This window comes from Akebia trifoliata, chromosome 8 (assembly GCF_017979445.1).
Source record: "Akebia trifoliata isolate Shusen 1 chromosome 8, ASM1797944v1, whole genome shotgun sequence".
In the NCBI taxonomy this organism is placed as follows: domain Eukaryota; kingdom Viridiplantae; phylum Streptophyta; class Magnoliopsida; order Ranunculales; family Lardizabalaceae; genus Akebia; species Akebia trifoliata.
The window spans coordinates 9,046,683-9,068,602 of NC_141382.1; the positions used below are offsets into that span (position 1 = coordinate 9,046,683).

Consider the following 21,920-nt stretch of genomic DNA (forward strand, 5'->3'; position numbering starts at 1 on the left):
TGCCCTCCACATTTTAGTAAATATTGGAGTTACTCCAATGTTTTCAAATTGATCATGATGACCTTTGACAAAAAATTTATTTATAGATTCACATTTAGGTTATTTTAAAATACCTAAATTAATTGGATGTCAATCAATTTGAAAACATGGGGAATATTCATCTAAATAGGGAGGGGTCATGTCTAACCCAATAGTTTGAAGGGAGATTCTATCCCTTCATATAATCTTTTGACGTAGTACGTGACGTGAACGGCAAACAAAAAGCTAACCATGCATTTTGCCACGTCAGCATCACCCCCGTAGATTGCAATTTTGAGCCTAGTAATGACAGCCATGCATACTAATTTTGTCTTTGCTTTATCTTTTTAAAATCAAATAAGAATCAATTGGTTGGTGAAAAATTACCATTAAAATCTTATATATATATATATAATTTACCATTAAAAGTAGATGCTATGGGCATGACGATGGTTTGGATTAACCATATCGAGACTATTCGACATTGAAAGAGAATATTTGAGCCCAATTCGAGATTTAGAGTACTAACCCAAACCCAATTCAATTGTGGTTTGACCTAAGATTTACAGATTAAGGTGGGGGTGTCAACCAATTCAAACCACACATCCCGAATTGAAACCTAAATAAAACATTGGTTCTAGTTTTTATTAGTTTTGATTCTGGGTATGAAAATTTTAAAATCAGAATTAATCCTACAAAAACTAGAACAAAAAACTCTATGTCAATTGGTTGTCTAACATGACTTAAACCATGTTGTTCGAGTCTTGTCAAGATGGCTTTAGTTATGTCGCTCGTATCCGATCAACATAGAGTTTTTATGTACAAAAAAATATGTCAACATGACTCATCTGACATGACTTAATCCATGTTAGAGGTGTTTTGTCGACGTGACTTAACATATATTGACCTCTCAAGGTTGACATAAATAAACAAAAAAATGATTATTATTTTATAGATTTAACATACAATCAACAATTTCTTGTTATCAATGTTTTCTAAAAATATTTGTCAACATTTTGAAGCATTCAAATGTTGTACATTATATTTTTAATAAGAATCTAAATCAATTCATACCATTTATCGTAATTTTTCAATTATTTTTTACTACTCCAAAGTCCAAACACATTAAAAATTAGAGATGATAAACAAATAAAAATATTTCTAGGTTTGATGTCTTGTAAGGTTCAAAGCAACTCTTGATCGAAGATGAAAATGGTTCATTGTAAAGTTCTCTATGGAGAATGACAAAGACGAGTTATGAAGAAGCTCAATCGTGGAAAATACTAAAATGCATTTGGTTGGTGCACATACATTGTGGGTATATTAACAAATTCATGGGGTGCAATTAATATGTGGGTGTAGATGTCTCAAAAGGTGGGTGCCACTATTCTCAGTCATTACAAAAATGATTACTAACTGGCTCTCTTAATTTCTAAATCAGAGAATTACTATGGGCACCCCAATTTCTACTTATGTCATCTCAATATCTTAAATTATTTATTACACCCTAATAACAAATTAAAACACAGCATTCAACATTATTAAAGTTTGGTTCAAGTTATTACCTTAACATTACAAAGCAGTATAGTAAATTCCAACAGCTTCATCAGAATCCTAAATCTAGCCAATAGAAATCTAAACATTTAAAAAAAAAAAAAAAAAAAAAAAGAAGGAAAGAGAGTTTCTAATGGCACCTCAACTTTAACTTATTCTCGACCATCAATTGATTGATTTATTTTTATTTTTAATTGAAGTGTAACAAATAAAACTTGAGGTGCCAATAACAGCTCTCATTAAAAATATACTTTTTATTTTTTGTTTTTAATTTTTAAACTCTCCTAAATCAATTACTATAGCACTAAACAGATTATATTTTTAATTTAATTAGAAAAGGGCCCCTCTTTTTTATTTTATTATTTCATTTTAACCCAATCTCACTTTCTCAGTTTCTCTTATTAGCTGTTATTTAGTTTCTCTTTACTCTTCAGTTCCTTCCTACCATCAGCCACTGTAGCCAATTTGTTGAATCTCTTCTTACAGAGATAATTCTCTTACTCTTTTCCCCCTATTTGGGTAACTGATGATACAGCGTTAAACGTCGAATTAGGTTCTTTGGAGATCGATCGCAAAAAAATATTAAAAAAATCTCTTTGACTGGTCGGTAGAAGATGAAGAATAGTGGTGGTTAAATTTCGAGCAACTTTTGGGTTTTATTTATATATATTTTTATTCTTTCTGAGTTTGTTTGATTTGAAATGGGCGGGTGTTTCCCCTGCTTTGGATCGTCGGGTAGTGAGAAAAATCAAGTTTTGAAGAAGGATTTTGCCAAGGAGGGATCAGCTGCACAATCTCAGCGTGTTAGTAGAGTTAGTTCAGGTAATTTTTAATTTTTTGGGTATATTTATTGTATTGTACTTTTGATTTGTTCTTGAATAAATGCTGAATTTATATTTTTTATTTGTGTAGTTTTGAGTAACTTGGGATGGATTGTTGTTCTTGTAGTTTATTACTGTTTTGATCTGGTCTCTGCGATTTTTATTTTTATTTTTTCAACTTTTTTTTTTCTTTGGGTTTTTGTTTAATTCTGGTTTTGCATGTCTTATTAATACACTTTAATGGATCAATTGGTTTCTGTTTTTGTTCCTCTATCTCTCTCTCAGTAAGATTTGGAGATTTATACTTTTTTTCCCCATTGTACTGTTGGACATTCTTTGATTATGTTAACTTGGTTAAGTGAATGTTGGCCTTCATTTTTATGGATTAGATGGAAATAATATTAGATGAAAGTTTAAGTCAAATTTCAAAGGATATGAAATACTAATATTGAGTCATATTGTTTTTGTTGTTATTGTTGTATTGTGACCATACTTGTAAGTTAAATATGAGCTCTAGTAGACCATTATGCATAGAAAATTGAAGAAAGTTTGTATTACAAACTGCAATTTGGAGAAAACCCTCTAAAAGATTTTAGGGTCCCAAATACATAAACAGGGAGGTCGGTGTTGGAAAATCATGATTTGGAAGATTTTATACAAAATTTGATGTAGGACAACACAAGGATTTAGAGGTTTCGTGAATTGTTATATGTTGAGAATTTAAAGGTTAAAATGGCGATGGATGCATATGCCTGGTAATGTGAATTGGGTTTAAGGATTTGGAATTTTTGAAGGCTATGAATTGAGAAATAAGAGCTGCTCATATAAAATTGGAAGAAAAAAGGAATAGATTTGAAGTGGTAGAGGCGTAACACTCATGGTATTTTTACCGATGATTGAGCAACAACCTTAGAAGACTCATAGTTATGGTAGAGCTGTTGAAACTTAGACAGTAAACGTTCTAGAATCTTGACCTAATGAGGTTACTTTTGAAATGAAAATCCTACTACAATTCTATACATATATATATAGATATTTTCAAATTCTTCTTGACCTAATTGACTTATCTTGTTACTCATTGGAGCGATATGTCTCTACCACTTCAATTTTATCACGTATTTTCTCTCTTTTACATTCTATTAAACCATTCTTATGACCAGCTCCTATTTCCTAATCCATAGTTTTCAAAACCCAAATCCCAGTTCTAGTTACATGCCCAACACCATCAACCGCCAAATTCCTAGCATATAACAATTCTCACTGCAAACCATTTGCAAATGCAAATGATTTTCTAAAATCAATTTTACTGGTGGTTGGTTACACAATGCAAATGATTTGCATTGCATGGATCACCTAAATTCTTAAGAAATTCCAACAACTGATTTGTTGTAAAAAAAGTACTACAAATCATTTGCAAAATCACAATGAAAATTTTGATTGCAAAGATCAACCAATCACAAAAAAAGATTTGCAAGCGATTTCCCATTGGTTACCAAGCAATAGTAAATCATTCATCACAAAACATTTGCAGTGCAAATCATTTGTGAATTTTGTATGAAAGCTTCCACATCTTAGTTTTCCTACGTCAACTTCCCCTGTCGCTACATTCATGACTCTCTTCTCCCACCCTAAACTAGGACCCTTTACTTCTAGAGTTTCTCCTTTTCACATTACCATTCCATAGTGCTTATCAAAAATAAAATAAAAAATTACCAGTCCATAGTTTGTACTACATACTTCTTTGAATTTGCAATGCATAATGGTCTACCAGGGCTCATGCATAACGAGCAAGTATAGCCAAGGTCCAATTGAACATTAGCATTTCATATTCTCTTGACATTTACAATTTAAATTTTCATTTGATATTGTTTTCTTCCTAATCCATAAAAAGGTAAGGCGGGTATCTTACTTAGGCATCAATATCTCCTTCAGTCTCAAGCTTAAATAATCTTTAAAGAACATCCAGCACTACCACCCCCAAAGAAGTAGAAATCTCTGAACCTTACTGTAACCGAAAATAATAAAAATAAAAGAATTAAATCTGATACCAATCATTCATGAAGTGGAACAATAAGAGATACAAAAACCCAATTCAATAAACAATCAAAAGAAAGAAAAAGAACTAAGAGATCAGATCAAATCAATCATAACCTATAAAAATAACAAGCCATCTCAAGTTACGCAAAACTACACAGAAAATATGAACTACTAATAATTAAATTAGTACTGTTGGAACTTAAATAAAAGTTACTGCAAATTAGTCAAGGGAACGCATTGGCTTGGAATGTTGCTAGATTCTTATTTCAATTAGGCTTGAACATAGAGCTCCAATAGCGTAAAGAGATATTTCTCTATGTGAATCTTGTCAAAGTGTTCCGAATTGAGAAACTGATTCTGTCAATTTGATATCTCTATTATGGTTGGCTCTTTTTATCATATGAGGTACTTAGATTTTATCTCCTCCATCTTGTTCTTCTACGTCGTCCAAGTGGATGTAGCAACCTTGGCGTTTTAATCCATCACAATCTTGCAATAAATTACAAGATCACTCACGTCATCAAACCCATCCCATTGTGCTTCACCTTTGATAAAATTGAAGAGATGTAGATCTGATTCTTTGAATTGAAAATAAAATCGATCTTGACATCCTGGACTTTGGACGCCACATTTGAGATATCTCAACCATTTGTTTCTCTACAAGGAATGGATCAATAGCAATTAAAGCATGTTTTTTCTTATGGCAGGGGTTGAGTTGCGACATTTTTATATCTGTAGGGGTTGATTGATTCCTTGTAACTCTTTTTCCTTTTTAACTTGATTGGTGATGAAATTATGTTTATAAATATTTCCCCTTAGACTGAAACTGTGTCCATCATTCTCTAATTTGTGGATATCCTCAACATGATCTTGGGTTGTTCCACATTCTATTATACATCATTCTCCCAAAAGCGTCTGATGTTGTTCATCATGGTGGTTATTCGATAAGCATGATCCTTGTATGTTGATCCAAACTAAATATGATGGAACCACTATTTCAAGTCGAATTATGTAATCAAATCTAATCGGCTTCCTTACTTCACACTCGAAAATTGAACTCTCTTTGCTAGAAGGAATTTGAGATTAACAAGTTTCCTTATGACCATACATGTGGTTTGAAACTCCATATATCTTATTGTCCATGAATAATTAAAAGTAATTACTCGAAACTTCAGATTTTGCTCCTATGCCAAAAATTGATGTTGGATATATATAACAAGGGCACTCCATTTTTTAAGAATTTGTTGTGTCAGATACTTATTTCTCAAGAATAGGCTGACACACTTTTTTTTAATGAATGCTGGCACACTAAATCAAATAAATTTGTAATTTGTCCAAACATTTTGTTTTTATTTATTAGTCATCTGTTGTTACATGATCTTGGAATACATCCTCCTGTATAATATGCATTCTTTCTATATTTGACATAAACTAAAACATTCAAACAGAAAAAAAAGGTCTCAACATATGAACCAAATTGTATGGTGTGTAATTGAATTGCATTTTTGTGGGTAGTGTCTGGCTTTTTATACCCACGTAGTACACAAACACATGTATCCATGTCTTTGTTAAATAATGCAGGATGGTTTTAACAAAACTTGATTAGGATGGCACAGAAGTTGGGAGGTTTTTGACTTTTATATGCTGGGAATATTGAGGTTAGTGGTACTGTATGTGTGGACCTGGTGACGGGATATTGGATTTTATAGGTTAGAGAATACATGCTGATTGCATAGATGGTTTAATAAGCTGAATATTAAAATAAGGGAAAAATAATCAAAGAAGAAGAAACAGAGAAAAAAATGGGGATAGAGTTGAAGTGAGAGAGGCTTACCACTCCAATGAGCTCTAATTGGTGCGAAGTCAGTTTTCAGAATTGGGATTTCACACCCCCAACAAGGCAGCAATGCTACCATATTTAAAAAAAAAAAACACGTTGAACTTGTAAACATTGAGAACAGGGGGTACTTATAGGTAGCTGAACAGTAGGCTTGGAGTATGTTAAGCAACATACCACTCTAAAAGACCAATCCGTTGAAGAGGGGGAGAATTATGAATATAAGAGGGCCATGGGGCTTAACTGGGGTATGACATACCCAAGAGTGGAGGAAAATATACATTGAACCCCCCTCACTCATAAGGGTGGAAAGAATCGAATCCATAACCTATACAAACGTAGCGCTCTGATACCATGTTAACCAACCAACTATTCCAAAAGACCGATCTATTGTAGAGGGGGAGAACTGTGAATATAAGAGGGGTCATGGGGCTTAATTGGGGTATGACACACTCGAGAGTGAAGGAAAATATACACCGAATCCTCCTCACCCATAAGGGTAGAAAGAATCGAACCCGTGACCTCTATGAACCTAGCGCTCTGATACCATGTTAACCATCCAACTACTCCAAAAGATCGATCAGTTGGAGAGGGGGAGGACTATGAATATAGGAGGGTCACGGGGCTTAACTGAGATATGACCATTGTTAGCAATTTGCCGTTTTATTTGCGAAAAAATCATGAATTTTTTTGTTTTTTTTCCAATAAAAGTATTATTCGTCCGAATAGTTGAATGATTAAAAAAATTCACGTATGTTAACGAGAAAACGATTAGATTTTTTTTTTTTTTGAATATTATAACATTCAGCAAAAAAAAAAAAAGACATTTAACCTAAGTTACCAACTAAACTTCAGTCTCCTCCATCGGTTGGACTTCTCAATCTCTTCATCGTCTCCACTCTCCAAAAGAATGGGTAGCTCTTTTTGGAAAATCTATCAAAAGAAACTAAAAAACTAAACTTGAAAGCAACTATGTAGATCTGAAATCAAATTGATCTCTATAACTTCGTAGAGAAGAACTGAAATCGAATCGATCTATAATATTCTTTAGAATTATTTTTATTGGTTTTCCTTTTGTATTTTTATTTCTCTTAACAGTAGGAACAAGCACTTTTTTGTCTTTCCCTCTCATTCATTCAAACTCAAGGGATGTTCATATATTTTGTTGGATTTTTTATTTTAGTTGATTATGTCTTGTATTTTTTCGATGGTTGCTTGAGATCTAAGTTGTAATTTTTTAAATTAAGTTTAGATTTATAATTAAATTATCCTAATTGTTTGCTCAATTGCCTAAGTGGAGGAAGAATTAATTATTTTTGGGATTCTAAATTTTATTATATGTATGCCATGTATAGTAGAATCTAGAGTCATAGCTCACATAGTTGAAAACTTCCTAACTTGAAAACCATTGGATTATGATAATTATATTACTATATAGGTTGACTCCCTTTTCGAGTATACTGAATCATTTGTTTTCAAATTTTTGATGTGGGACATATAAAACACGTATAAAGCATATGCTGCATATTTCCAGTTTTGCAAATGCTTGAGTGAATTTTTTATTGGATTTTTGCAACCCAAAATTGAATAAAACTGAAAATTTTCATGTATTGATTTTTTGCCGTATTCTGAATTGCTAAAAAGGCGTATGATACACCCAAGAGTGGAGGAAAATTTACCATCAACAGAGTATCCATAAAAAATAAAAGGAAATGGAAAAACAGCAGGCTTGGAGAACTCCTAGTCCTGCTAGAACTACCAAAATTCAAAACAAAAATCAACTTAAGGAGAACCTTGACCTACTGACTTTGTTATCTCTTCTTTCCAAATAAGAATCTTACAACTAATCAACTAAGACACAGAAATCAGTTTTTTGGAATTTAGTAGATCGAAATTTATATCTAATACGAACCAACTCTTGTAAGGTTTGATGGTCTTGGACATGGGCATCCAATGGTGATGGTTAGTACTTCCCATTGAATATTGATTTTTGTTGCAATGTAGTATTTTCCCTCTTTATTTACACCATATTTCTTTCCATTTGATACATTTGATTCATTTTTTGCTCGCTTGTGCAGAGAAATCTCGGAGGGGTTCAGATTCTAAGAAGGAAACACCAGTTCCCAAAGATGGGGCAACAACACATATTGCTGCACAAACTTTTACATTTCGAGAGCTTGCTTCCGCGACTAAGAACTTTAAGCAAGATTGCCTTTTGGGTGAAGGAGGATTTGGACGTGTGTACAAGGGTCGCTTGGAGAGCACTGGACAGGTCAGTTGGGTTTCATCTAATTTGTGGGGTTTTCAAGAAAAAGAAAATATCATACATGTTAATTACGAGCAACCCGAGATATCATTTTTGACTTCATCTATTGTTTGTGCTATTTCTTTAACAATGCAGAAACCTTTCTTATTTTGTATGTACTTTTCGGTGAAATGTAATGGTTGTGAAGTTTTTGGTTTGATAGATTTATTGACACAACAACTTTTGATGCCATCCCCGATTCATACGTAAATCCCCAAAGAATTACACACATCTTGGGGTGGTGTTAGCAAAAGTTGGTGTTGTAATCGAAGCACTCATTATATATCATCTTTTGCTTTTTTGGGTGATCTGAAGAACAACTATCTTGGCAGGTAGTGGCGGTGAAACAGCTTGATAGGAATGGCCTCCAAGGAAATAGAGAGTTTCTAGTTGAGGTTCTCATGCTCAGTCTCTTACACCATACTAACCTTGTCAATTTGATCGGGTATTGCGCCGATGGGGACCAACGCCTCCTTGTTTACGAGTTCATGCCATTAGGATCATTGGAGGATCATTTGCACGGTTAGATTGACTACGATGTATATACAAGTGATTAATCTATTTCATATTATGGTAGAGTTCACTGATGATATATTCCCTATTGTTATGTTAATTTCCATACAATGGTACTCAATGGGCTTTGTTTACCATGACATCATTGACCTCTGACCCGGTTCATGGTCCTCAAATGAGCAGTTTGGTTTCCTTTTCTATGTAATACTGGGATATAGTACTGCTGGTTTATGATAGGTTAAAATTTTGCACATTTCATTCAATAGTGTGACCAATTAACTATTGCATTGCATTTCTGAGATGATTATTCATTTCCATTTAATTTCTCTTTAGCATTTTTTTGAGAGTTTCTATTGGCACGCCAACTTTTACTTACAACACAACAATCCTTACGAAAATAAATGACTATTATATATATATATATATTTGCTTATCGTGGCTATCCCCACCCTTCAGGTGAGACTTATCCCACAGTCACACGCACCGCCCCCTTGGAAAGTCCTGCGGGCAACTGGTTGACTCTAGGGTCAACCAAACCCTGGAGGGTGGCCTCAAGGAATTCATTGCTTCCTGGGGTTTCGAACACTTGACCTACCCTTCCTAAGGAGCTTATCAAGGCTCGGTTTGCCTTTCCCTAGGGGTTAATGACCATTCATATATAGTTTGGTATGTTATAAGTAAAAAAAATTGGTGTGTTGACAGCAGCTCTCTCTCTCTCTTCCCAAATCTTTCTGTATTCTATTGCTAACCACAGAAGTTTAGCTTTGCAAATGAACAGGATGACTCAATTGGCTTCTGTTTTTAGATCTTCCACCTGACAAGGAACCTCTTGACTGGAATAAGAGGATGAAGATTGCGGCTGGTGCAGCTAAGGGCTTGGAGTACTTACATGATAGAGCAAGCCCTCCTGTAATATACAGAGACTTCAAATCATCCAACATCCTTCTCGATGAAGGTTATCATCCAAAACTGTCAGATTTTGGCCTTGCAAAACTGGGTCCAGTTGGTGACAAAACTCATGTCTCCACACGAGTGATGGGAACATATGGCTATTGTGCTCCCGAGTATGCTATGACTGGCCAACTCACTCTTAAATCCGATGTCTATAGTTTTGGTGTGGTCTTCCTTGAGCTGATCACAGGACGGAAGGCAATCGACAATGCCCGGGCTCATGGAGAGCATAATTTGGTTGCATGGGTAAATTGTTTCTTCTCTCTTTTTTTCTTTATCGTTTTCTTACACGAGTCCGATTAGCCTTACTAACTTAGTAAGATTTCAACTAGTAAGGGTAGTTGACCTCACCTTGTGGCATCCAAGTACATGATCCGATCCCACAGGGTTGTAGAGGACACAATTCTATGAACTTTGAAAAAAACAAAAAAAATTTCACCGTTGAATTTCAATTTAAATTTGGGAGCTCTGTGGAAGTTCAGTAGCCATTCATTTTCAAAACGTTGGATCAAGCCCATTTTTTTTTGGATCTGAGTTTTTCCATGGAATCTAGAGGGCTGTGGTGTTGGATTGCCAATGTGGTAATCCATTTCATCAAAACAACCTTTAGTAAGACTTAAAATCTTACGAAGGAAAGTGTTTTTTCTTCTGACACTGATTTAATGTAGAGAAGAATTCTCATTGGGTATCGCCGTGTGTTTATCTTTTATTACAAAAATCAACATAAAACTAGATTTTCTTCTCTAATTTCCTGTGATGTGGATTTGCAGGCACGACCACTATTCAAGGACCGACGGAAGTTCCCCAAAATGGCTGACCCACTATTACAAGGCCGTTATCCAATGCGAGGCCTTTACCAAGCTCTTGCAGTTGCATCAATGTGTTTGCAAGAACAAGCCACTACTCGGCCTCTCATAGGGGATGTCGTGACCGCTCTCTCATATTTAGCTTCCCAAACTTACGACCCCAATGCAGCTGCTGCAAAAAATAACAGAGTTGGTCCATCTACTCCTAGACACAAACTCGGCCAAAAAAGCTTGGGTAGCTTACCTGACAGCCCCGACGAGGTTGTACACGGTGGACGACATGGTTCACTATCCCCCCATCAAGATTCTCCGAATTTCAGATACAAAGATCCTTTGTCGGGAGTGAGCATTGGTGCCGAGGTTGGTAGAGGTGAAACGGGTGGTGGGTCCGGGAGGAAATGGCGCTTGGATGAATTAGATAGGTTGGGCTCTCAGAGAGACAGCCCCGCTCGTGCAGGAAAAGCAAGGGATTCGCCAAGGAATTTCAATCACGATCTTGATAGAGAACGTGCAGTTGCGGAGGCGAAGGTATGGGGTGAGAATTGGAGAGAGAGAAAGCGGGTCAATGCAATGGGTAGCTTCGATGGTACAAACGAGTTATCATGAAATGGTCACAGGTCGTATTATTTGTTCCATCATGGTTTCCATCTTCGCCCCATGAAATAAGAGTAGTTCTCATCCAACAAGAATGCAGTGTCAGATTAGATGCTTTGGATTGCAGCAAGCATTATTTGAACGTGTCTTGCAGTAATCATTTGAACATGGAATGAGGAATCGTAACAAGACAGGCAACCGATAGGGTGATTGATTTGCACTTCGGGATAATTGCAGGTAAGCCTCAAATAAAAAATGTTAGTTTTGCCGAAGAAGCTTCGGCTGGGAGTTTCTGGGTTTGGTTTAGGTGTCTCATTGTTCTATTTATACATCTTGTTTTCTCTTATATTTGTGGATTTTTAGAGTCAAGTCATATGTTTTTGGCTTTATACAAATGGTTTGATTATTAGTCTTCTCCATGGAAGGATCTCGTGTGAAAATTGGATAAATGGTTTATAGCTGCCAAGCTTATATCAATTACAAGTAATAGAAAGTGAAATAATGATACTTTTTTATAAAAAAATAAATTCAAAGTTATGAATAATTAATAAAATAAGCAGTGGATCTAGACATAATTGAATGGAGGAACAATATTTTGATAGGTACTTCACCAACGTCCTTAGAAGTTCAAACCCATTGATGATCAACAAGAACCCGCCTCACAGAAATATGAGAATCATTAATGATGTTTAAATTTATTGTAATTTTAAATTGTAATACAGGCCTAAGAAAATCCACATACAATTTCTTTATTACTCTAAACGTCGTTCTTATTTACGAATAGTGAAAATAATCAGTAAGATTAAATAAACCAAACCACACGTGCACATTATTTGGCTTTCTTGTTCGTTCATTTCTTTTACCATCTCGACGAAGTTTTAAGTTTGAAACTCCAATATTTGCCAAAAATTTTCGGTTGTGCTGATCATTTCTTGCAGTTTGCTTGCATGTACAGAGAGCAACTCGTGCTCGACAATCTGACATTGAAAGAAGAATTAGCGAATTATAGAAACATAAAAATATTCAGATAATCTCATTAAATGTACTAACAGACCTCCAATAATTTCGTTTGGCTGCTAGAATGCAAGTAATTAGCAGCTCTTTCCATCTCTTGTTTCAAGCACCCATTGGCCTAAGAATTCAACCAAAAAAAATCCCATAAATCTTTGCATGAATTTTACACTAATTAATTTAAAATCTAGACATAATATTCATATCCAGAACGACCTTTAGCATGTAATCTTCATAAGAATCGACCACAATCCAACTTGACGCCTTTTGGGAATAATAAGCAGCGGTATCTTCAAACATGGTTACTTCAAAATCTTCATTATAGTGTTTCATGGACCCTCTGCCCATCTCCACATAGATATCCAAAACATTCTTTAGTAGTCCTTCATCAATCTTCTCTCCTTCGCGATGTCGATAAATCTAGAGGACCACATGTTTCGTTACTTTCAAACAAAAGTAAGATGTTAATGGCATAAGTTGCTCGATGTAGTATTTGTCGACTTATCATAGAGATTACAGTGTCTTTAACTTGAACGTTCATCTCCCGATAGACCTAAAATCCATAGAATAAATCAAATTTATCTGAAAAAACTCTATTGAAAATAGTTGTTAGAATCATGTTTAGTCATTAGTTTAAATTTAGTATGGTAGTGTTCATATGTCATGATTTTAGTTTGACATTATCTTCATATGAAGAAGATTAAAAATTCAGAAAGAGATTATTGAATTTTAGAAAAAACGCGAAATGGGTGTCGGACAAAATAAACAGAGTCATTACCAGATCATAAAAGGGCATGAAACCAGTTTCTTCCATCGAAGGAAGCTTTGCTTTTTCAAGGAAGTATCGACTGAGATAATGAAAAAACCCTGAAAGCCATCTAACCATTTCTTTGTGGTTTGACCACCTTTTAACAAACTCTCTCAACAAATCCTCAGCTTTTTTCTCCCTTAAAGATGGTAGTACCTTGTAAAGAGGAATCAGCAAACAAAGCAAATAAGATTCATACTCATCTACAATAAGCCAGATGTGTTCAAACTTCAAACACACCTGTGTTTTGTTTAGAAAATTCAGAAATCAGTCCAACCTTGGAAGTAATATACTCTTTGAAGGTCTCTTTATATCTATCGTAAAACTTCCAAGCAGCGGTTGAGGAGTTTCGAGAACATTCGTAGACAACTCTGTTGAGCTGAGTTAAAGATGTACAAATCCATATATTTGTTGTGAAAATGCAATAAATCAGATTCAATTATAATAATTGACAAAAACTAATCACAATTCTTCCAGCATATCGGATCAAATGCAAAAAAAAACCATAATCGGACCAAGGACACACAAAGTGGGTCTAAAATTCACAAATATTTTCGAAAAATTCGTTGATTGAATAAAGGACCACCCAATTAAATTTTAGCGAATTGATGAATTAATCAATGATTTGTTGAGGACAATATATCATTTAATTGCCCACCATATATAAGAATCCACAATAAATCTAAAGACACACATCATTGATAAAGAAGGATACGAGTAAAACCTCATATACTCTTCGGAACTGAATTGTTGATCAGTCGTCCCCTCAACAATGTTGATGAGCTTGTCAATCCCCTCTTGCATGATTACCCATCCTTCTTCAAAATCTTGAGGGACCTTAAGCTTTTGAGGCTCCATGTTTGGATAATTTAGAGAAGAAAGTGAATCTTAGATGTAAATAGTGTTGAAAGCAAGATGAAGAAGAACAAGAAGAAGTTTTGTGCAATAAAGACTAGTCCTAGTTTCCATGTTTTGACAATTTAAAGAAGAGAAGACAAATGAATGTGAGATGCAAGTAGAGTTGAAAGCAAGCAAGCAAGCAAGAAGAAGTTTTGTGCAATAAAGATTGGTCCCCTATGATTTAGAGTTTTTGTCTGTTTGACTCTTAATTTCAATGGTGGAGATTTAGAGTTCATTTTTCAACTCTTTTTAACTGGGCCCACAGATTAAATGGTCCAGATTAATGATCTGGAGAATTTCTTATACACCCTCTTTATCCAATAAACTAAAACCTCTGTTTTTTTTTTTTTTCTCTTTAAAATCAACCATCTTTAATTATAATATAATATAATATTCCCCCTGCTTCTACTTTCAAAAATCCCATCTTTTCTTGCAACTTGAAGAATTATTATTTTTTATTATTAAAAAGGGAGTGATGAAGATAAGGATATATGAGTAATTTTAGTTTAGTAGTAGGGGGTCTCTAAAATATTTTCTAAATCGGTGAGGGTTATAAATTATATTATAATGTCTTAAAAAACCAATAGCGCGGCAGGTGGAGGCGTTGAATTCCATGGCCACGTGGCAGGAATGTTTAACTTTGAACAATACTTTTGGGTAAATTAGACACACTCCTTGGGGTTTGGTGAATATTTGAGATATGCCCCCCGATATTTCTAAAATCATTTTTGTCCTAGAAAATATTACAGAATCCATAATCCTCTAACTTCTAATTTGCCATAGAATTTAGATGTAAACAGATCAATTTCATGTTTCATATTTTCACATATTACAAAAAATATCCTTCCAATTTGGCTTCTATATGTATTTCAAATTTCGACTTCATAATCATTTATGAGCATATAAAGGAAAGCTTCTTTTCGCACAGCTGATTCTCGTGAACGATTAGTAACTCGTGCTCCACAACCTGCCATGGAGACCATTATTGATAAAATGAACGAAATGTATGATCAAGATTTACGTTGGTAGGTGGCAAATTTTTAGACTACTTTTTTCAACAAATTGTGAATACAAAATGGGTGATATAATATATATAAGAGCAACTCCAATGTAATACCCATCCCTCACCATTTTTTGGGTCTTCAAATTTTCGATACCAAAAATAAAGGGACCACCACCACTTGGTTTGCCCATCTTTTTTGGGAGGAAAAAAATTTCAGGAAGTTATATTGAAAATAAGTCAATTTTAGAAAATTTTAAATCTGAATTGAATTAAAAAATTATTAAATAATTTATGGATGGCACGATTGGAGTGTATATCACATGGATACCCATAATTGCAATCCCACTATACCCAAAAAGCTCATTTATGAGTATGGGTAGAGGGTGCTGCGTTAGAGATGCTCTAACTAAATAGAAAGTGAAATTATAAAAATAATTTTAAAAGATGACAAATAAATTGAGAATTTATGAAATGAGTATTTTATATCTAACATTTATTTGGTAATCATCATCTTATGTCCAAATATCAAGGTCAACAATATGAATCCTAAACTTTAAATCAAATTTTTTTTTTCAATTAGGGCATTTATGTTATCTTTTTACCATCTTTGTCCACACAATTCGATAAGTAAATGTAATAGTGAAAATAATTAAGTAGTAAGGATTAACTAAATCAAATCACCCATGTACATTGTTTGGCCATCTCATCCCCCTCTCCCATTTTTTTTTTCTTTCAACGAAGTTTTGGGTCTTGAGCTCTAATATTTATTGAAAATTTCCTGTTATGTTGCTCATTTCTTACAGTTCGCTTGCTTAGAAAGCATACTTTGCGCTCAACAATCTAACATTAAAAGAAGAATTAGAAAAATCTAAATTCACAATATAGATATGTGAGGTTTAAATGGTTTTGATCTCATATATGGGGATTTATGAGTCACGGCCATTCATATAGTTTAAGTGTGAATGGATACCATATAAATGAATTTTAAAAATCTATTTTTTAGCTTGTAGTTACTCACAACTAATCTAATCATTAGAAGTCATGGGTAAGGAGGTTCAGTTGGGAGGCAAGAAAGGTATTAGGCACATTGTCCCACCCATTAAGAGATACTGACTAAAGAATGACCATGAGTGAAGTAGAAACTGATTTTTTATTTATTTATATAATTTAAAGTTAGAAGAAATATGACAAGTAAAAACAAACAGACAATAGTTTTACTTGTAAAATCGCAAACTAAATGTAATGTGCAAGCTAAAAATGAGAATGTGTGCTTGCTAGATTTTTTGTGGGCTTAGGACTTGAGTGCAGATTTACTTGGATTTCACTCTTTTGAGTCTTTTTAAGCACTTTCATACATTTATGTACTCACTTGGGGGTTTTTTTTGTTGGTTTAGTCATAGGGACATATTCACAAATGGATACATCTTTGGTGGAACTTAAAATCTTATCCATGAAGATGTGTCCCCTTGGGACTATTTTTGTTGGCTTCGAGAGTTAAATGTAGATTGAGGAAGGCCAACATCTTTGACTCTTAGCATTTTTGAAATATAAAGAAAGTGATGTGCTCATTGTGTTTGCATGAATTGTTCCCAAATGAAATTATTACATGGATTTATAAAAGGGAAGATCACATCAGAAAAATTAATTGCCCTTTTCCTCCTTAACTATGAAAAGAAAAGAAGACTAACTAAGAAACATAATAGTGCTAGGAATTTAAAAGGAATTAAGACAATAACTATACTATAAATTAAATACTCACTAGGAACTTATTATGGATTTAGAAAAGAGAGATTACCTCATCTAAGTGAGGGATTACTCTCTACCTCCTTATGCCATTAAAAACAAAAGCAAACAAACTACATTGCTGAAAAAAAATTAAAATCCTCAAAGTAAGTGAAAATGGGAGATAGAAGGGGGGATTTATTACATAAAACAAATGTCCAAGATGGGGTCTCTATTTATATGTTATAGGAAGACCCTTAGGATATACTTGTCCAATTTCCTTAATTTTCAAATATTCCTAAGAAAAAATCATAAAGAAAGACTTCAAATACCATCCATCAACTTGTCATTGATTGTCTTTTACACCTCTATGAGTCTTACCAATCATAATCATCAATCTGATACTTTTCGAGCGATTTGATTTCAATTGCATCTCGGAACGTTTCTCGGACAACCTGCAAACATGATTACCATATTGGAATTATGAAATACTGTTGTCAATTTTTTCTTAACTCACATGAAATTGTGAGTACTACAAATTTTTCTAATAGGATTTGGGACTATAAAAGTCCCTACATTATTGCTCACCAGCGGCAAATGACTATTAACCGTGGTTTAAAATACCAGAATGTATCACTAGATATGTATCTGTATTGGTTGAGACCAATACGAAATATTGACTCTGAAACATTAACTATTTTGGGAATGTATTCAGTATGTATGGTTTCTATTGAATGTATTGGTAGATGCCTTGTCGATTTCTTTGTTAGTCGAAGCATTTAATCGATATGACATTTTAAACCTTGTAACATAGTTACACAAAGGGTAATGATTTTTTTTTTTTTGATCGATAAATGGGTAATGATTTTTTGATGCCCCCCTATGACACATGCCCCAATAATAGAATCATAGATTAGTTGCAACGGGATACGTATAATCATAGTTTTTTTCTTAGGCAACTGATCTATAGTTCTGTGATGGGGCCGTAGGGGGCGGGGCGTCATATTATCACGACTCTTACACAAATGCCTAAAAATACAACTTTCTACTTTCAAGAAAAAAAAAATGCTAATATTAAGTTTCTCTTTTTTTTAATGGAGTATGTCATTAATCATGAAAGACTAAATGTCATTCAAAATTTGTGAAAATTTTGTTCTTTAAGGACATAAATCTAAGATAGCCAAATCACGAACTCTTTGATTCATAGTCTATGCAATGATTTCTGAATTATAGAACACTTCAATCCTAACTCATTCTCAGAACAATAGTGTTCTGGCATTCAGATGTCGAACTATTCGTGAAAACAGGTTTTGTTGTCTGGTTTGCCTGCATCCTCTATCATGGGGTGTCTACAGTAGTACATAGTTGAACAAAGATAATACCTTGTCTATCACCTCTTTCTTGGTATGGTGCAAGTAATGACCACATCTTTCACTCTCCTGGCCCAAGCTCCTAACAACCTGAAATTTATAAATACCATTAATTAGTTATGCTTTGTAAAAGTATTATATTGTTAGATTAATTTATTAAGCTAGTATATAGTTTCAGCAAGAACAACCAATTGATAGAGATCATCAACGGAGTCCTCCAAATTCCACTCCAAAAACTTTTGAGAATAATAAGCGGCTGTATCGGTAAGCATGGCCTTCTCAAACCTCAGATAAAAGTCCATGGCCACAAACAATTCCAAGACACTCTTTAGTAGGTCCCTATCGATCTGCTTTCCATTGCGCTCTTGATTGATCTATGGGCAAACAATGTTAAACTATGTTCAAGGAGAGGAAATGATCTATGAAATTGATAAATGTACAGTAAACATACCAAGGAAATTACAGCATTTTGGAATTTGGAACACATCTCTTCATGAAAGACCTGAAATTCAAAATAGTATTAATATTTAAATTGGAATGGTTGAACATTAAAATGAAATAATTTTACAAGATATATATGAAAAAGAAAATACAAATATGTGGAAATGGTTACCAAATCACGAAAGCAAGAGTCAACAACATCAGTAAGTGGCGGAAGATGAATGAATGGGATGAAGCATCGGTCAAGAAACATAAAGAATCCCTTAAGCCACTTCGACATAATCTTGTAATTTGACCACATTTTTGTAAGTTCGATTAACAGAGGTGCATCTTGTTTATTATCCAAAGATGGCAGAACCTGTGAGTAGTAGAAATGGAATCACACAATATTAATAACTTTAGAAATTGTGAATTGGTTCAAGTCAACAAATCTTTCAAGACAACCTTGTAAAAACATAATCATAACTATGAAAAAATGTAAATAAATAAATAAATAAAAGCAATAAGAAATCTGGATTGTGGAGTACACAGCTGGAGAAGATACAAGGTGAACTAAAGATCAACAGAAGATTCTATAATATTCTTGTATAAAATTCCTAATCATACCACCGAAGTGATGCTATCTTCCAATGCCCCCTTAAATCTTTTATAAAGCTGCATTGTGTTCATTTTCCTGTGGATAGATATGAAATATACACAACTACCAAGAGAGTAAAGGATGTCCAATATGTACAAACATATTTTGAAATGTAATAGTAAAAGAACCGCAAAAGGGATGAATTCCTTATTTTATCCAATAAAAGGATACTCATAGAACTCCATGTATTCGACACTAGTGAACTTCATCTCAGGGTACCCTTCCATAATCTTTTTTGCCTTCATGATTGCTGTTTCCAACTTAATTACCTTGTCCATATCTCAAAATTTACACAATATCTGGACAAAATGATTCAGATCTCAATTAAATGTTGATATCAAAACAATCTAAAACCTAGATTAATCCAGCATTACCAAAGCCAAAGTATTTACAATACTTAAAATCAATTAGTTGAGACCAAGTTAACAATGACTAGACAAAAATAAATAAGAAAAAAGTGATGGTACACAATTCTTCAACTCTGTAAACCACTTTTGATCGGGTTAGAAGTTTCAGATTGGGCTGAGTTTTTGTGAGGATGATCTCCTCACCATAGAGCGTTCAATTGATAATCTTAGGATGACAGAATTTGTCTTATATGGCCTAAGTTTTGGATTGGACTGATTTTTGTGAGGATGATCTCTATGGTGAGGAGATTATCTCACAAAAAATCCATCAGTAAAAGAGCAAGAGTTGCAGAATGGATCAAGAACCTGATTATAAAAGGAATCTTACATTAGAAAAATGCAGTTTACGATGCAAGAACTGTAATCGAAATGGAAAATCATGAAAAAGAAACTCTAAAGAAGTTGGTAGGATTTGCCTAGGGTTTTGTAGAGGGATTAACTGAAACGAAGGAGATACTCTTTTCAATTATTAGTCAATTATACGTGCCTTGTAGATGGCAGAACCTCTGAGTATTAGAAATAGAGGGGCAAAAAAAAAACTTTCAATGGAATAATTCAACATTTATAACTTTAGCAATTGTTAATTGTTCAAGTAAACAAATCTTTCAAAACAACTTTGTAAAAACATAATGATAACTATGAAAATAATAAATAAATAAATAAAAGCAATTGGAAATCCGGATTGTGGAGTACACAGTAGGAGAAGATACAAGGTGAGCTAAGCCAAAGCTAAAGCTCAACAAAATATGTGAAATATATAAAAGATGGCATAAGCTCAACAAACAATAGAATGGTTGCCTTTATGATTCCCTTTTCCAAACTTATCACCTTGTCCATATCTAAAAATCTACACAATATCTAGATAAAAACAATTGAGATCTCAATTAAATGTTGATATCAAAACCATCTAAGAGTCTAGATTCCCCGGGCAATACCAAAAACAAAGTATTTACAATACTTAGAATCAAATATAAAAATGCCAAGACCAAGTTAACATTCACTAGATAAAAAGAAACCAAAATAAATAAATTAGAAAAAAATTAGGCAAAAATAAAGGAGAAATTTCCAAAAAATTATTTGAGTTCAGTATTTACCATTTTCAAACTTACTTTTTTACTAAATAGGAGAAATTTTTTTGAAATTGATAAAATACTCATAGTGTTTATTATTAAACAACATAGTTTGATAAAGGTATTTCGTAATTTAATTTAGATATTTCCGGTTCGGTAAAAAACAATTAATTCCAAAAACAAGCTGAAAAGGGAGAATACTACTATTTTTAACGAATGATATGGTAAATTAGACTAAAAAATATAAACTAACAAGTTGTTCTTAGAGCACTAACCCAAAAAAAAAGGTAAAAAAAAAAAAAAAATCAAAACCTAGAACTCGCATTAATTAATAAAAAAAATAAAGAAGTTCAAAGAAATTGAAATCGAAACCTAAAATATGCTTAAAAATTGTTACGGGTGAATTACTAGAAACTTCCACAAATAAAAAAAGAAGAAGATCACATTCAAATTAATCAAATCAAAAGATTTTAATGGAACAAAATAAAAAATCTTACTATCTATTGTTATGAAAAGTATTTAAACTAATGAAGCACCAATAAAAAGATCCACCGCAAAAAGATCAAGAGTTGTAGAATGGATCAAGAACCCGATTATAAAAGGGATCTTAAGGTAGAAAAATGCAACTTAAGATGCGAGAACTATAATCAAAATTGAAACCCTAAAAACCCTTACAGTCCATTGTTACAGAATGATGTCTAATCTACGAAAGTGCCGATCGAAATCCACCACTAAAAGAACAAGACTTGCAGAATGGATCAACAACTGATTGTAAAAAGAATCTTACCGTAGAAAAATGTACCTTACGATGAAAGAATTGTAATCAGAATTGAAAATCCTAAAAGGGAAACTTTGAAGAAGTTGTTAGGGTTTACCTAGGATTTTATAGAAGGATTAAATGAAACGCAAGGGATTCCTTTTCAGTAACTAGTAAATTGCACGTGCGTTGCACATGAATTATTATTTGATTATATATATATGAGATCATCTTCACAAAAAGTAAGTCCATTATGAAATTTCTAACCCATATTTTCGCAACACGTTGTCAAAATTTGTGCCCCAAGATCTTAACCCTATACATATAAGGGGTGTGTTTGAATGGCCTAAAGAGAGCC

At 33.6% G+C, this 21,920-nt stretch overlaps 3 protein-coding genes across 5 annotated transcripts; 1 reads left to right on the forward strand and 2 right to left on the reverse strand.

The window, feature by feature from the left end:
* Positions 1-1,989: 1,989 nt before the first annotated feature.
* Positions 1,990-11,907, forward strand: LOC147395946 (serine/threonine-protein kinase PBL27-like). The gene is made up of 5 exons (XM_086449786.1): positions 1,990-2,394; positions 8,346-8,539; positions 8,905-9,094; positions 9,891-10,282; positions 10,807-11,907. Exons 1-5 carry the CDS (start codon positions 2,274-2,276, stop codon positions 11,446-11,448), a joined length of 1,539 nt encoding a protein of 512 aa, XP_086305912.1. The 5' UTR covers positions 1,990-2,273; the 3' UTR covers positions 11,449-11,907.
* A 202-nt stretch (positions 11,908-12,109) lies between these two features.
* On the reverse strand, positions 12,110-14,292 carry LOC147395947 (cullin-1-like). Its single transcript, XM_086449787.1, has 7 exons — positions 13,971-14,292; positions 13,533-13,626; positions 13,226-13,411; positions 12,951-13,000; positions 12,664-12,865; positions 12,491-12,568; positions 12,110-12,413 (listed from the first exon to the last, which is right to left on the reverse strand). Exons 1-7 carry the CDS (start codon positions 14,111-14,113, stop codon positions 12,315-12,317), a joined length of 852 nt encoding a protein of 283 aa, XP_086305913.1. The 5' UTR covers positions 14,114-14,292; the 3' UTR covers positions 12,110-12,314.
* A 2,768-nt stretch (positions 14,293-17,060) lies between these two features.
* LOC147395948 (cullin-1-like) lies at positions 17,061-21,690 on the reverse strand. 3 transcript variants are annotated; one of them, XM_086449772.1, is made up of 8 exons: positions 21,593-21,690; positions 19,500-19,627; positions 19,298-19,391; positions 18,864-19,049; positions 18,702-18,752; positions 18,439-18,624; positions 18,263-18,340; positions 17,061-17,335 (listed from the first exon to the last, which is right to left on the reverse strand). In XM_086449772.1, the coding sequence occupies exons 2-8, from the start codon at positions 19,604-19,606 to the stop codon at positions 17,258-17,260; spliced, it is 780 nt and encodes a 259-aa protein (XP_086305898.1). In that variant the 5' UTR covers positions 19,607-19,627; positions 21,593-21,690; the 3' UTR covers positions 17,061-17,257. The 3 variants fall into 3 exon arrangements, with proteins under 3 accessions (XP_086305898.1, XP_086305900.1, XP_086305899.1); XM_086449774.1 differs by having other exon boundaries at positions 21,608-21,685; XM_086449773.1 differs by having other exon boundaries at positions 21,481-21,600.
* Positions 21,691-21,920: the final 230 nt, after the last annotated feature.